General features: G+C 40.0%; 1 protein-coding gene across 2 annotated transcripts in view; it reads left to right on the top strand.

Moving 5' to 3' along the window:
* SLC25A21 (solute carrier family 25 member 21) overlaps positions 1–16,226 on the top strand; it is a 471,007-nt gene that overhangs the window by 433,081 nt on the left and 21,700 nt on the right. For both annotated transcript variants that reach the window (XM_073895108.1, XM_073895109.1), the window contains 2 exons: positions 823–930; positions 13,766–13,930. In XM_073895108.1, the coding sequence (XP_073751209.1) occupies positions 823–930; positions 13,766–13,930 (273 nt within the window). The remainder of the gene's footprint in view (positions 1–822; positions 931–13,765; positions 13,931–16,226) is intronic.

Raw genomic sequence — 16,226 nt, 5'->3', positions numbered from 1 at the left:
GTGTGTGTGTGTGTGTGTGTGTGTGTGTGTGTGTGTGTGTGTTAATTGTTGTGGTTATTTTTGATACAGGTTTTCTGGAAAACCCTTAATCATTCTACTTTGAGGAAAAGTCGAGAAAGTTGTAGTTCCTTATTGCAGAAGCTCTTAACTGAGAGCAAATCAGAACCTGACATCATCTTTTGAGAGATGTTCTAGATTTTAACTGAGCCCTTCAGAACAACCTTGCCATTTCTGATCTCAACTTTTATTCCTCATTTTCTATGTCTAGAATAGGGCAGTTATTGGGGGTTTTTTTAAATAGGGAAAGGATGAATAAAAAAAATTTTTTCGTTTGTCAATTGTCTAGAATAGTGACTCTAACAACAGGGCTATACATTTGAAAGTTTTCAGCTGCACTGTTTGGTTATCTGAAATTTAGCTTTTTATAAATATTTTATTTTTGGTTCTTGAATTTTTGTAGATGTTTTAAAAACGAGGCTCTCCTTTTATAAGTCAAACTTTTAATTGTTACATGTGCAGACATTTTAATATCCACCCTAAATCACTAAAACAACCTTTCTTTTCATTAAAGGAAAAAGTCATTGTTGATGGGGCTTTGAAATTTTATTTTGAATTGTTAGGATGTGGTTTGTGGCTTCTGTAATTTCTTCTTCATGAATTGTCAGCATCTAATCAAGAACTAAAGCTGTTTAGTAATGGTATATGGTACATTTATATACGTTCCTCCATTCTCCACATAACATTCAGCTGCAGAGTGTAATCAGTAGGATGTTTAACTCAGTATACATAACTTGTTTTAAATTATTGATTGAACTTTTCTAGACGTTTGCCATTGCTGGATTAGGATCTGGACTAACAGAAGCTATCGTGGTTAACCCTTTTGAGGTAGTAAAAGTTGGCTTGCAAGCGAATCGGAACAAATTTACAGAGGTAATCATTTAATGTTTTCCTATTGGTGAGGGAATGTAAAAGAATTTTCAATATATGTATATGCTATATATATAAGTATGAACCCAGCTCTTAGTCATTTGTTAAAACCATAACAAATTATTGTTAAGGAAGTAGCATAAGAAAAAGTCAAGTTTCTTCCACAAGGGAAGCGTGAACAAAAATGTTCTAAAGTCTGATGGGCAAACGCATGTTTACAAGTTTTTATTTTAGATTTGGAATGTAATCTATAAGGACTTATTTGGAAATGTTTCCCCTACTTTTGGCAAGACTTCTATTTCACATTACGCTAGAAGAAACTGAAGAGAAACCATAGAGGTGATAATATTGTGCTTTAAAAAAAAATTATGGAGTCATTTTTTAAAATTGCCGTACTCCTTTCTCCACTCCACCCACCGCCCTCCCCCAAAGGTTCTGATAATCTGTCAAGCTTGTCTTTTGGTTTAATCTGAATGAAGCAAGTTACTAAACCTGTGTAGACATCACTACTTGGACAATGATGGGTCCTGACATTTAGTCACTGATACATGATGTTCCATGAAGACAGGTGCCTTCACTTCCTCCCAGTTGCCTAATAATTCCCTTTAAACCACCAAGTCCAACTGTTCTTCTTTTATTCTTTGGGGTGCCAAGCACCAGATAAAGGAGAAAATAAGGAGATTGGCGTGCTAGGTCCTTCCTTCCTCAGCATTTTAATTCCACAACTGGGTAGCATGTGGTATAAATTGCTTTGGAGTATCTGCTGACCTGAAGTTCTCTGTAGAATAGTTCCCCTGCCTACTACTTAAACAGCTGCTAATGGGTGGAGACCCCCCTCGCTCCCACCCCACTTCCTGCCTGCTGATACTGCTTGAGAGCTCCCTGGCAGCTTCTTGAGCAGGGGTGTGGGAAAGGAGAAGGGGCCCCGACTCACCTGTAGCTGCCAAGACCCAAGGAGGACAGGGTTGGGCTGCTTCAGCAGATGGTAGCCACTCAGATGAAGTCCATCCTAATTAAGGGAGAATTTTTTTTTTTTTAAGTTTCAGAAGGTTGCCTTAATTGGGGTGATATTCGGCACTTTAATAAAAATTGAAAAACCTTGCATTGCCCCAGTCTTTGTTTTGTTTTCTATTTCCTTGAGTGAAGGAAAAAGGTGGTGAGGAATAGGAAGAAAAGAGAAGAAACACTTTTCGAATGTCCTATTGAAATGGAGCAGCCCCCAGTGAAATCTGTTCAAGGAAATTTTGATTTATTAGACTGGGAGAGTTACCAGCTAGAAGAAAATTGTGGAGCTCCTCCTCCTCCCCAGCCTCCTTTTTGTCCTTGGGAAGCTTGTCAGGGCAGCAAGGAGGGGGCAAAGGAAAACAGGTATTCAACTGCGGTCCTTTATCAAGGCAGCACGTAACCGGAGGGACGCAAATGGGACAGAGCACCAAGGAGCACTCATGGGAATGAGAATAGTGAGTCATCACAGCACCCCTGCTCATGCCTAATGTTGTCTCTCCTCTGCCCTCAGGGAGGTTCCACACTGAGGCCAAGTAAGAGCTACTAAATGTGTTGCTTGCATTAAGGCCTTGCTAGAATACAGGAAACACACTTCCAGCTTAACACAAGAGTATGTGTACATGGTCCCAGCTCACTGACAGGAGTGTGCTGTGTGTCAACTATTTACGTATATGCAGACAGGCAGTTTTTAAGTGGGGGGAGAACAGGAGCTTGTTTGGGGTCGTTTCCTTTGCAGAATCCACTGAACTGGACTCATTTTTAGGTATTTACTTAGACAACACAAAAAATTTCGGTACTTTATAACCTTCAACGAGTCAGACTTGGTCAGGCATGTCAGCATTTATTTCTGACAATGATCAAGATTCAGTAGCTGAACTGAGGTGGTGCTTTATAGGCAATATTGATCAAGGAAAAAGGAGTTGGTGGTAGTCACCCAACATAAAGTAAAGGAACTATGCTTTCTGAAAATGAAAAAAAAAATCTGAGAGGAACAGATGACATGATGAGAATAGCAAATTTGGATTTAGTTCTTTAAAAATAACTGGTAGTCATTTTTGGCAACTGTAGCTATTTCCTATGTCTTTTGTCTAGGACCCACTAACTCCAAAGCCTTCTTCCATTGACTAGCACTTTCTTTTATCCAAAAAGGAGATACTTTTTGTTAATCTGTGCCTGGGTTGGAGTAATCCAATTGTTAGGTGTGCTCACTTCAACATTTGTATGGCCAAGAATACATATTACTTTCTTCACTCTGAGGCTTTGTCAGTTGTCAAGAAGAGTGTGCATTGGAGGTGATGGGTGGGGTGGGGAAGAGGAAGAGAAAGGAAGGAAGAACGGAATTAATGATCAATGCATTTAAAGGTTATACTTTAAAAAAGTTTTAGTCCAAGTATAAAAGTAATGCATATTTATGTTAGAAAGCACAAAAAAATATATCTCTTATATAAATAAGTGTGTAAACATATTAAAAATGATCTATACTCCAGAGCAGTGCTGGCTGATACCAATATAATGTAAGGCACATTTTCTAGTACCTATATTTAAAAAGGCAAAGAGAAACATGAAATTAATCTAATACTGTATTTTATTTATTTATTTTTAATTCTGTAACCCAATACATCCCAAACATTGTCATTTCAACATGTAGTCAGTATAAAAATTAGATATTTTACACCCTTTTCATATTTGGTCTTTTAATCTCAGGTGTATTTTATGCTTACAAGCACACTTCAGTTTGAACTAGGACATTTCAAATAGTCAATAGCCATGTATGGGTAGTGATTTCCTTAAAGGACTGTGCAGGTCTGTCATGCAAAGGAATTCATACAAACTTCTAAATTGTGATTACCTCTGGAAAGGAGTCTAGAAGAGGGGGAGTGGAAGGTAAGCGTTTAAGGGAAGGGCTTTGTGTAGTTGAATGTTTATCATGAGAATGTATTCAGCATTACCTGTGAACATTTACTTTAAAAAGTAACATTTTCATCGTAGAAAATTTAGGAAATCCAGAACAGTATAAAGAGAAGTATGTAATCCCAAAGAAATGTTCTTTGGCTCTGCCAGGATCAAGCCTCCCTTTAGGGAGAAGTTTCTCAGCTGATTTCGGTAGGAATGACTTGCTGGCCCATCTTAAGGCTCAATGTTGCATAATTCAGTTTCCATTACTTCATTTATAGTAGCAGAAACCCCCGTTTTTTCCTCCTCTATAATTTCTAAAAAACATTTAAACCTTACATGCGAACTATCAAAGAACATATAAACAGCTGTCTAGAACAGGAAAGCCACAGGTGAACTGGCAAATCTGGCCCAGGGTTGGAGAGAGATACACCCATCATGCTTTTTACCATTTTCTAACATGGCCTTGAACAAGTTTCATGCAGTTCCCTCGGTGATAAAATGATGGCGATCAGTCCAGCTGTCTTACAGCAAGGCATTTCTGTGAAGCGGCTAGAAGCACAAGCTCTAGAGGGCCATCTCTGTCCCTGACAATGTGACAAGTTCATGTTTCCCACTCTATGGTCGTTTCCAATTTTGTCAAAGAATAATAGCAATAGGGTTGAGATGTGTATGCAAAGCTGTCAATGTAGCCTGTCGGGTAGTGAAGGTTTAATGTGTCAGTAGGTGTTATTACATGTTTTTATGAGAATTTAAATATGATAATATATACAAAGATCTTAACACAGAACCTGGTACATGGTAGGCAGTCAACGAACGATAACTATTTCAAGATGCAAGTTGATCTTATAAATGCTTAAGTTTACCTAAAGACATTTATCGTGAGATAGTACCCCAATTAATATTGAGCAGTCACAGCTGACTCCAGCTGTGGGCACGTAGACAGCTTACTGGGTGTGGTTTTTTCCCTCGGTCCACATTAGGCAGCGCTCAGCTGCCAATACGATCCATTCAGCCGGAATTCTTTATCAAGGCTTAACGGCTGGCAGCCTAGTTACAGTGCCTACTGACAAGGTCTTTAAACTCAGATGCATATCTACTATCATGAACAGAAGTAGCTGGATCTCTGCTGTAAATAGCTAGCAGATAGCAGCAGAAGCTAGAGATTGACACAAAAAACATTTGAAGCCACTTTGGAAAGAATTCCAGCACAATCAAGATAGGCTTCCTCTGGAATAGTTGTACAAAATTAACATGTATTTTATTTTGAGGGGAGGGGGAGCGGGAGAGGGAGAGAGAATCTTAAGCAGGCTCCACACCCAGCACGGAGCCCAAAGCAGGGCTCGATCTCACAACCCTGTGATCATGACCTGAAGCCGAAATCAAGAGTCAGACGCTTAACCGAATGAGCCCCCCAGGCGTCCCAAACATGCGTTCTTGATCAAGCCCACTTAATCACTTCACATGGAAGTTTTGAACTAAGCTGATTTTCAGCCTTTTCGGTTAATTGTAGCTACCAGTTGTGGTGGAACACTCAGTGGATGGGCTGCAGGCAGAACGACCATGTAGCTTGCTAACACCTTTAAGAAAAGCAGAGCAGTTTCCCTTATTTTGCCTATTTTGCATCGAGATAACTCTTGTTGTCCCCGCCGGTAGTGTGCGTTTCTCAGGCAGCCTGTCTACTATTCAGCCCTTCTATCCTCCTGTCTTAGATATCAACTGCTACAGATTCCTACACAGGCATTGTGGATTTTCCTATTTCCCCAGCCAGAGGAGGCGAGTCAGCAATGGTCCTTTAAAGATGAACATCTCCCAAGAAGTTGCTACAGCTGAGAGAAGAAGCTCTGCAATGGAGGACAGCTGAGGGCAACCATAGTCAATGTTAATCTTAATAATCCACTTAACGTGGGGCGCCCGGGAGGCTCAGTTGGTTAAGCGTCCGACTCTTGATTTCAGCTCAGGTCGTCATCTCAGGTCCTGGGATTGAGCCCCAAGCTGGGCTCCACGCTCAGCAGGGAGTCTGCTTCAGGAGTCTCACTCTCTCTCTCCCTCTCCCTCTGCCCCTCCCCCCATGCACTCTCGCTCTCTGAAATAAATAATCTTTAAAAAAAATACTACACTTAACGTCTTGTAGGCAGTGATTGGGTGGGAAAGATGAAGGGTGGGGACTGCCACAGTCTCAGGGAACACAGAGCAAAGTCTAGAAGGAAGTTGAAGGAAGTAGGCAGATATCCCCCTCGGTCCTGTGGGAAGGGCATCGCTGGCAGAGGCCCAGAATGGGGCCCTCTTGAAGAATGGGTTCCCGAACGGGGGGGCCCTCTGGCTGGGGTCCAGGAGCAGGACTGGCTGAGAGCAGAGGCCGTGTCTGTGACATTCTTGGAGCCCTAAGTGCAATTCCCATGAGGATTTCCAGGAACGGCAGGTGACTTGCTGGCTCTGGCTGCAGAGGTTCTCCCCTCTGTGGTCTAGACTTGATTCTCTAGCCAGTCAGAAGTATGTTACCCATAAAATATGTTTTCCCGCTCAGTTTAGCCATAAACTCTTCTAAAAATACAAAGAAACTGTGGTTCATTTGGTTCCTGATACTTCCCTCATCCCCTTCCAGCTTCTGTGTCAAGGATTTCAATAGGTGTGCTTGTCTTGCCTCTATTTTTTAAATTACCAGCATATCAGTCAAAGACTATAATCCTTGCCACACTTCCTCCAATTCCAATACCAGAATCTTGGCCAGCATCTTAAAATTCACAGTGAATAAAGAAAACCGGTCTCTAATTTAAATATGCTTGACCTTCTGTGGGGAGCAAAGTAATCACAGCTTTGTCATGCTCTGGTTTGGTTCAGTGGGTGTAAAAACATGTTCAAATAAAATCGGGCTAGACCCAAATTTCCCCCCGTCCTTCAAACTAAACCCGAGCAAAGTATTGTTCTGGTTTGTAGTCTCTTTGGCTTAGGACTAGGCTTGCCCGAGGATTTTTCTACTGGAGATGGTTGCATATCCAAGTCTTGCCGAAAGTGTGACTTTATAGCTTGTTGTCCTTATAGAACCTTTCTCCCCTCTAACTGGGTGTATCGTTTTTTAATCTATATATTTATAAGACCTAGAAGTCCCCTATCACTTGTGCTAAGCCAAGCGGTGCTTGGCTGGCATGCTCTCTGCAAGCCTGGAAAATGTGAATTTCTCCCCAGGAGCAAAATCTTGGATGAATTGTTTCCCAGTTTTTCTCTCCACTTTGAAATCTACTTCAAAGTTATTATTTGGCTAACGGGTTATGTTTTCCTTCCCTTGAGGTCTATAGGATTTGTCTCTGATGTGTGTGGATGGGGGACAGGTTTTCCTTCTACTCATTTTTACCTACATTACATATGAACATAATCATTCTCACCCCCAAATATGAAACTAAGGCTTAAGTGAATTGCAAAAGCCTGTTTCCCCTCTATTTAGTCTTTAAAGATGTTCAACCCAAGAAAAGAATAGTCTTCTACCTTTATGATATGATTGAAATTTTAGGGTGCAATGAACGGATAGCAAATGTGTCATTGATGGTAAACTCTTTGAAGATAGGGACTATTTAAAAAATTAGTTCAGGGTTTGACTCTGGTTTTGGATAAACACCACTAGATATAATTCTGTACACTTTCTTCTGGGAGCTTGGTAATCTAATAGAGATCAATTAGATCATATATGAGATCACCAAGCTTAGTGATTATTTTCTCCATAGGCAATTGACAAATGTTTAAACTTATAGTATGTGGAGTCAACATAAAGTAAATAAAAGGACCACATTTGTGATGATCTCTTTCAAGAAAGAGGGAAGTTGAGTTAGAGAGCGAGCGTGTGGCTCTGTTTACGGATAGTGTGAGAAGCCAGCTTCAAGGGCATGGCAACGTTCGTGATGAGGTACTGAGTTAAGTTCAAATTTTCCTGCATTGCCATGTGAAACACTGCCTGGAAACTGTTCAGTACCTAAATTATTGCTTTCCAGTCTATGATGCTTGTGGGCAGAAAAGTGAATTATGTCTATGAATGCATTCCTATAGTTATCTTTCAACAATAGCTAAGGCAGCAGCCAAGTTGTGTCTCTATTATCATTTACAGAAAATAGACTTCAGTCTTCCATTCAGCTGTGCCAGGAACTCTAGAGTTTTGCTTGCAGAATGGAGACTTTGAAGTAATGATAATAGCTACCATTTACAGAACATATACTATATGCCAGATACTGTGTAGGATGCCTTACATGTCTTTTCCTTTATTTGATTTTTTCAATTTATATAATTTTTCAAATAGTAAAAGTATTACAGTGTTTTTTTCCCCACAAATCAAGTAATACAAAGCTATATAAAGAAAAAACAGTTGATGATTTTCACCAACACTCCCCTCTCATCCCAGTGCTCTGGTAACTGCTTATGCATCCTTCCACTTTTTCCAATGCCCACACATACTTAGTATTTCAAATTCCCCCACTACTCCTATATGGTAGGTCACTTTCTCCCGGTTTTATAGATAGGGAAAATAACGCCTAATGAAAGTGGTAGCTCTTAGGAACCGAATGTTAACATAGAGTTTTCTTTCTTGGCAACCGCACTGCTTTTATTGGGATCAAGAAATGTGGGTGATCATGAAACTTAAGGGAAAGTAGGAAGTGTTTCTGGAACTAGGAAAAAACAAAGGCTCCTCCCGTGGTGCCAGGTTTTTCCGAGTGGTCACCACAGCGTAGGCCCCTTCTTCCCTCCTGCTCGGCCGGCAGTGGCAGGGGTGAGGCACCTCAGCATCTCATCACCTGGAAGGCCCGCGTATTCCTCCAGGGACGGTTACCAGGCGGCAACTTGGGGTTGAAGGAGCTGTGTGGAGCAGCATCTGGGAAAGTTTGTTTATGGCAAATTACCATCCACTCACAGATTGTTTAAAAATTAGACCCATTCATCAAACATAAACTCTAGATAGAGCATAACTGTATTTGGCGTGTCTTTTTGTCCATAATCTTGCCCTATTAGAATAAGCTATAATGATGAATTAGCGAAATATCTCAGTGAAAGCAAAGTGTAAGTGTGGGATTTTTGAGCCCAATTCCTCCTCTTTCACTTACATTTTGTTCTCAAATAAAAGGAAGGGATTTTTTTTCTTTTTTCTTTTTTTTTCAAATTTATGAAAACGCTTCAAGACTTTATTTGAGTAATGAAAACCATAAGTGATCTTCTATCTCCTGAGGAACCAGGGTATTTTCCTGCCTAAATGCAGCAACTGGATCTCCTCTTTTTTAACAAAGCAGTATTTTTCTGAAGGCCCAGATATGGACACTCACTCCATTGTGCAAAGGTCTCATCCGGTTTGCTTCCCAGCCATGTGATGAAATTCAATGCAACACCCTATTCCATTGGCTCTAAAACACAGCAGAATTCACCTTGCCCTGGGAAGCAAGTAAAGGAACGCATGTGGAGCATGCAGCCTTTTGACATGGTGTGCCTAGAGCTCTTCTCTGGCTTTGGGGATGGAGGAAATTCATTGACACACACACCCCATGTCTCTACCTATTGGCCATACTCTGATTGCTATTTACTCAGAGACAATGCCTGCTCCCTACACTTCAGTCTGTGGTCTCACAAGCTAATCAGAGCCAGCTATGGTCAGTAGTTGGATGGAAGAACTCCAAACAAAATAGCTCAGGCTGCCATAAGTCATCTCCGTGATTTGTTGGTAATCCTGGACTCTCCGTTGAGTAAGGAATCAGTGCCCTGGAGTAGTGCAAAGAATCTTCTCTTTAATTAAGCCTCTTAAGGACTTTTAAAACAGAAATTTGATTCCATATTTTATAACCATTGTGGAAGATTCTCATGGGTGGATCTAAAAATTATCAGCCTATCTCCCCGAATAAAAGCCAAAGCAAAAGTATTTAAATTTCTAGAATATGAGCAAAGTCCTGCATGAGGCATTTAGCACAGCACATGGCACCTACTAGGCACACAACAGGTATTTGTTGAAGAAATGAATGCATGAAAGAAAAGAGAGTTCCCAGAATTAGCAGTTGGCCCTAGCTAAAATGAAACCTAAAGACTTTGAGTTACGTCAAATGGAAACACTCTGGCAGGAACCAGTGAACTGAGGATTTCAATAAACCAGTGTGGAGAGCAGTATGATATCACAGTATAAGCTACATTCCAATCCATTTATGCTCCCCCACTTGCATTCTGGTGCAGTCGATGAAGAGTACATCTAGGAAAGTTATCATGCAATTTGGCCCACAACTGGTAACAAAATATGAAAATTGCAGTGAATCTAAATGTTGGAAAGAAACTGAACTGGTAGGTGATCTGCTGTGTTGGATAGTATTGGAATCATTTGGTTGATGATGCTAATCAGTCACCATTTTTGTTTTGAAATGGAAGCCCAGTAATCAAATAAGTTTAGTAAAATCCCTTGTGTTTGCCGAGATCTAGTCAAAATGATTCTGTATTTTCCTATTTAAGCATCCCAGTGGAAGTCATGTTTTGCCTTTTTAATTAAATATTTGCTTACATGTGTGTGACACAATGTTGCTGAATGAAGCAAAAAGCACACTTCTGCTCTTTATGGGGAATTAGAGAAGAACTCAGGTTTTTCTCTATCACAAGGCCCCAAGAAAAATGTATTTGGGTTATGATGTATCTGTTACCTGTATCAATTGGATTATTAAACTCTGAAACTCTTACCACATATGTAGAACAAGAATGTCCACAGAATGAGAACCACACCGGACGCAGAATCCTGCTTAAGCCATGTACCAGCATTTTTACTTTAGGCCTGCTACTTAACAGTCCTTGGTTTTCTCACCTGCAAAATAAGGAAAATATACCTGCTGCCCATCTTACAAGATTGAGGAAAGCAATCAGATATGTTACAATGGCAAACCTATGCAGGCTATAAAAGTATGGACTTGGAGTGGGAGAGGCCTTAGTTTGAGCTTTGGCACTACGTCTGTGATCTTGAGCAAGTAACACAACCTTAGTTTCCCCATCCGTCAAATGGGAATCTCACACCCTTGTTGAGAGGATAAATCACATGATATGTGTAAACTACCAGACATCTGTGGTAATGGCTAACATTGATGAGCACTTACTGTGTTCCAGGTACCTGGTTAACACACACAATTGTGCTCTCCAGGCTGTAAGCTGTGTGAGGTGAAGGCCCGGTTGGTGACTTTTTTGTTCCCAAACTTTGCTCCCATGCGGTCTTGCTTCTATAGCCCACAGACTTACCCAGTGGAGAATTCTTACCAAGGATGTTAACTCCAAGGGTCCAGAACTCTGGAAAAAGGAAAGGACAGACAGAGGAACGAAAAGGAAGAAGCTAGTTATACATGCCCTTCGTGTCCCTCAAATCAGCCTCTGCCCTTTTTAATGCCATTGTCTTCAGCTAACAAAGAAATTACCTGTTATTTTATTATTTGAACTATTTTTATTATTATCAGCACTATTGCCATTATTATTATCAGCTAATATGTAGTGAATGCTTACAGAGGACAAAAATCCATTGACTTAGTTATCATCACAGCAATCCTATAAGGAGATTCTCTTTTCCTCTTATTATTCTTATTTTACGGATAAGTAGAGTGGGGATAAATCAGAGTGGATAAAACCCTTTCCCAGGCTAGCAGGGGAGACTGCTGAGACTCACACCTGGAGCTGTCCGGCTCCAACCCGCTAGTTCTTTTTTTTTTTTTTTTTTAGTGTTCAACGATTCATTGGTTGTGTGTGGCACCCACTACTCATCACAACACACGCCCTCCTTAATACCCGCCACCCAGCTACACCATCCCCCCGCCCCCCTCCCTTCTGTAACCCTCCGTTTGTTTCCGGGAGTACAGAGTCTCTCATGGTCTGTCTCCCTCTCTGATTTCTTCCCATTCTGTTTTCCCTCCCTTCCCCTGTGGTCCGCCACACTATTCCTGATGTTCCACATATAAAGAAGATGTGGTCATATTTACTATGGAATATTAGTCAGCCATCAGAAAGGATGAATACCCACCATTTGCATCAACATGGATGGAACTGGAGGAGATTATGCTAAGTGAAATAAGTCAAGCAGAGAAAGACAACCGGCTATTTCTAACTACTGTGCTACTCTCTGATTTTACTTAATGACTCACAACTAGAGTTCAAGCTCACCCAGCCGCTTGAGTTCAAAATCTGCCCTCTGGCTGCCTTCCTCCGAGCAGGGGAGCAGAGCCTAGGCAGTTTGCTCAGCACTTCCAGAGTCTTTCCAACAGCAATGAACTTCTGCTCAACTTATCCTCAAGTCTATTTTGAAAACCAAAATAATTTGTGTGGATAGTCAATGTGCCAGAACACAAACAAAAAAAGCCCCATTTTGTAGAGCAGAGAGTGAACTTTAACCTTCTGAGAATTTTTGGTTTTCCTATATGAACTGTTTTTTTATTATTTTAAGATATAGTCTCATGTGTTTTTTTCCTGTTACAAAAAAAGGTTTCCTTAAAAGCTTAATGCAGCGTATTATAATTAATCTTCTTAGGTGAAAAGATGAAGTTGAGTGTAGTATTGTAGTCAAGAGTTTTTAAAACATTTATCAGCAAAAACTATAGGATTTACTATATAAACAAGCTCATTTAAATGCATCATGTTAATTACATAGCTATAAATACAAGTTGGATGAAAAGGCTTAATTGGATTTGTTCTCTGTTCTGCTGATACAACCTTAATTGCACCTGATAAGAAAACACTTTTAGTCAGAAAGCATATCAGACTGCAGACCACTCCAGCAACCTGCTCCAGGGAAAAATCAAACAAATGTCACATCAGTGCTTACCTCATGGGGAAAAAAAAAAAAAAAAATACTGAGCATTCTCCCTTATTTCCTATTCAGTCAAAATTTAAGAGTAGAGATATCCCTTGTACCGTATCTCCGAAAGGACGCAATCATTCAGCTTTTTATTGAAGCCCACGTGAATTGTTGTTCTTGTAAACTCTAGTGAGCTCTGTAGCGTGTTCCAAAAGTAGTGATAGACTGGGTATTTACCCAGTAGGGTATTTCAAGGTTGGGTCGTCAATGGGAGGGCTGGAAAGAAGTAAATTAAAGGTAACCCACAACTCCCAGTGCCACTGATTTGTCATTTATCTCAACGAGTGATACACACATTAATTGTGCACCCTCTTGAGGAAGTCTACAGACAACTATCCACACCCGATTTCTTTTTTTTCTTTTTTTTTAAAAAAGATTTTATTTATTTGACAGAGAGAGAGCACAAGTAGGCAGAGAGGCAGGCAGAGGGAGAGGGAGAAGCAGGCTCTCCACTGAGCAGGGAGCCTGACGTGGGGCTCGATCCCAGGATGCTAGGATCATGACCTGAGTTGAAAGGCAGACGCTTAACCGACTGAGCCACCCAGGTGTCTTTTTTTTTTTTTTTTAAGATTTTATTTATCCACACCCAATTTCTAACCTAGTGCCAGTTTAACTCTTGAGGCAGTGAAATCAAGACTACTTGTAACATTCACTTCAGAAAAACATAATTAGAAAAGTAGCTATGCTGGATTCAGGAACCAAATGTAAATTCCTTTTGGATTATGCAGTTATGGATTACCAGTTTACCTGTATGGCTAATCCCCTCCATTATTTTGGGTAATCCAGAATTGGATACAGCTATTTACACGTAGGTAGTAATGATAGGTATTACATGACATTAGTTTCACTAATTCTACCAAAGGTGTGGTTTCGTTGTTTTTTTTTTTTTTTTTTTTATCAGCAGTCTTCCCTTGAAGGCCTGCATGCATGCAATTTTGTTTACTTTTGTGGCTTCCTAATTTTAAAAGCGTGGATCTAGGCATGATTATTCATGTTGGGGGAAAAAAAAAGTCCCTAATAATTCTGGCTTGAAGGGAAGCTAAAATGGTAATTTACTCTATTTCACGGTCTCAAAGATGATCTCTCTGGCTTTGCTTCTCTCTCCTGCAGCAACCATCCACGATGAGTTATGCAAGACACATCATTAAGAAGGAAGGCTTGGGACTCCAGGGCCTCAACAAAGGATTTACAGCAACTTTGGGACGTCATGGGGTTTTCAACATGGTTTATTTTGGCTTCTACTACAATGTCAAAAACATTATTCCTGTCAATAAGGTAACTATTTAATAGATTATAATCCTGGGGGAAAAATCTCATCAGTGATGATAGCTACATCTGTAGAGTACTCATCATGTGCTAGTCACTGCACTGAACACTCATATCGAATCTGATCCCCCCCGTTAGCCTTATTCATGGGGTGTCATTATCCCTATTTAGGAATTGGAAACTGAGGCTTAGAAAGATCAAGTAAATTGTTAAGTAGTTAAGAGCAGAGACTTGAACCCAGTTCTGACACCAAAATTCATCTCCTTGAAATATGCGCCGTGACACTTGAATGCTCCCATTTATCACTAACAGAAGCTTCTAAAAACTGTGTTATCACTGACTTTTTTTAACCTCAGAAACATAACTTTCCCAAGAAAGCTGAAATTTTCATATTCTAAATAAATTTTGAGCTCTGGGGGGAAATTATCAGCCTAAAATTTAAATTTTACCTAGATAATTAATTTTTAAATTCACCTAAGTTAACTAGGGTAAGCAGTAAACCAACTCTTCAAGGATCATCACTTTTCATGCAAAGTAGTAATAATTATAAATATATTTTAATGGTAATTTACAGATTCTAGCAGCCTTTCAACTTCTGCAAGATAAAAGTAGCACATGATGTGCTTTAAACCCAGCTTCTCATCTATAACAACACACTTTCCCCCCACCATCATATTGCTTGCTTGCATTGAAAATTGCGATCCTGGAAGCACTGACTGGTGACACATTTTGCACATGCAGACAATTTCCCACAGGGGTTCAGTTTTTTATTTTGCTTAGTACAAAACTTTTGATGGATTTTTATAAACCATAAAAAGATTTCTAATACGGCTACCACCAAACTCTTCAGTAAAGTTGATTATACCTACCTTTGCCCAGCAATACCCCATATTCTGGGTCAGGACTTATCTTAAGTAGCAGCTGAAGCCAAGGGATGTTCCACATTAACCATCTGTTGGCTTGGCCTCATCCACTAGCCAAAGTTGTTAAACACATTTCACTGTATTTGGAAATCTCAGTTATTGAGTAGAAGCTTATGTTTGGTTGGCCTGAAATCTGTGATTGACCACAATATATAGACACCCTTCCCTCACTGACTGTCAGTTCTGACTCCAGTGGTCCTCAGAGCCCTCCTTCTGTCGAGAAATCACAGAAATCAAATGCAATAGATACTTTGGGCTGAATGACATGAGAGAGTTTGACTCTTAATACATTGAGATTCTTTTTAGCAGGAATGGGCTAAACAATTTGTGGTACCCAGGACAAAATTAAAATGTAGGACCCTTGTTCAAAAATTACTAAGAATTTCAAGACCAAATAGTAAGGCAATAAACCGAGCTCTTCTAAGTGCAGGCCCTGGGTAACTGCACAAGTCACAAATGCATGAAGTTGACCCTGTTTTTCAGACTCTGAGATGAGTACTGCATACAACATGGGAGAAGAGTTGCTGCCTCCATGTCTTCGGCTATCTAGTCTTGAGACAGATAGAAATCACACACACACAATGAAAAAAATTATATAAATTGTTATATATTTTATTACCTATATTTGGGCATATATTTTAATTCATATCATATTATAAAATGAATTTGGTTCTATTTAAGAAAGAAGTCACGAAGATCTACATATGGTCATATGTTAATAATGCTTTAAAAATATCTGCAAGTGTAAACTTCATTCTACAATTAATCAGTGCATTTAAGTCATTAAATGTTATGCATTATATAAACACAGAAGCTTAACTATTCACTTATTTTTTCAAATACATCATGATATCCTGAAACTATGGAAACCAGTCATTGATCTTGCCAGTTGCCAGGGTCAGATCATAGCAGCTCTTATAGGCCACACTAAGGATTCTTACCTTTATCTGAAGAGCACTAGGAAGCCAACAAAAGATTTTAAGCAGAGAAATTACCTGATCAGTCTGGCTGCCAAGTGGAGAATGCATGGAGAGGAGGTGGTGAGGGAAGGGCAGGGTATAACATGGAAATGATTTCAAAGTGAGATGCTAGGGCCTCAGACTATGTTGTTCATGGTGGAGACAAGGAGAAGTGGACAAATTTGAGAAATCTTCAGAAGGCAAAATGTACAGGATGTGGTGATGGAGCATACATAGGCATGTTGAAAAAAAGGGCTGTGGATAGAAATGCTGCCTAGGTTCTTGGCTTGAGCAACCAGCACGGTGATGGTGCCATTTACTGAAAAAGAAAACTGTTGAAAGAGAAACAAGTTTATGGGAGAATATTAAGGGCTCAGCCTGGAAACTGAATTTAACTGCACTTGGAACTAAAATGCAGATGGG

This window comes from Callorhinus ursinus, unplaced genomic scaffold (assembly GCF_003265705.2).
Source record: "Callorhinus ursinus isolate GAN/ISIS: 27379988/994484 unplaced genomic scaffold, GSC_fseal_2.0 scaffold8, whole genome shotgun sequence".
Taxonomy (NCBI): Eukaryota; Metazoa; Chordata; class Mammalia; order Carnivora; family Otariidae; genus Callorhinus; species Callorhinus ursinus.
Note: the sequence above shows the minus strand (reverse complement) of the source record. Positions and strands in the feature narration are given on the sequence as shown.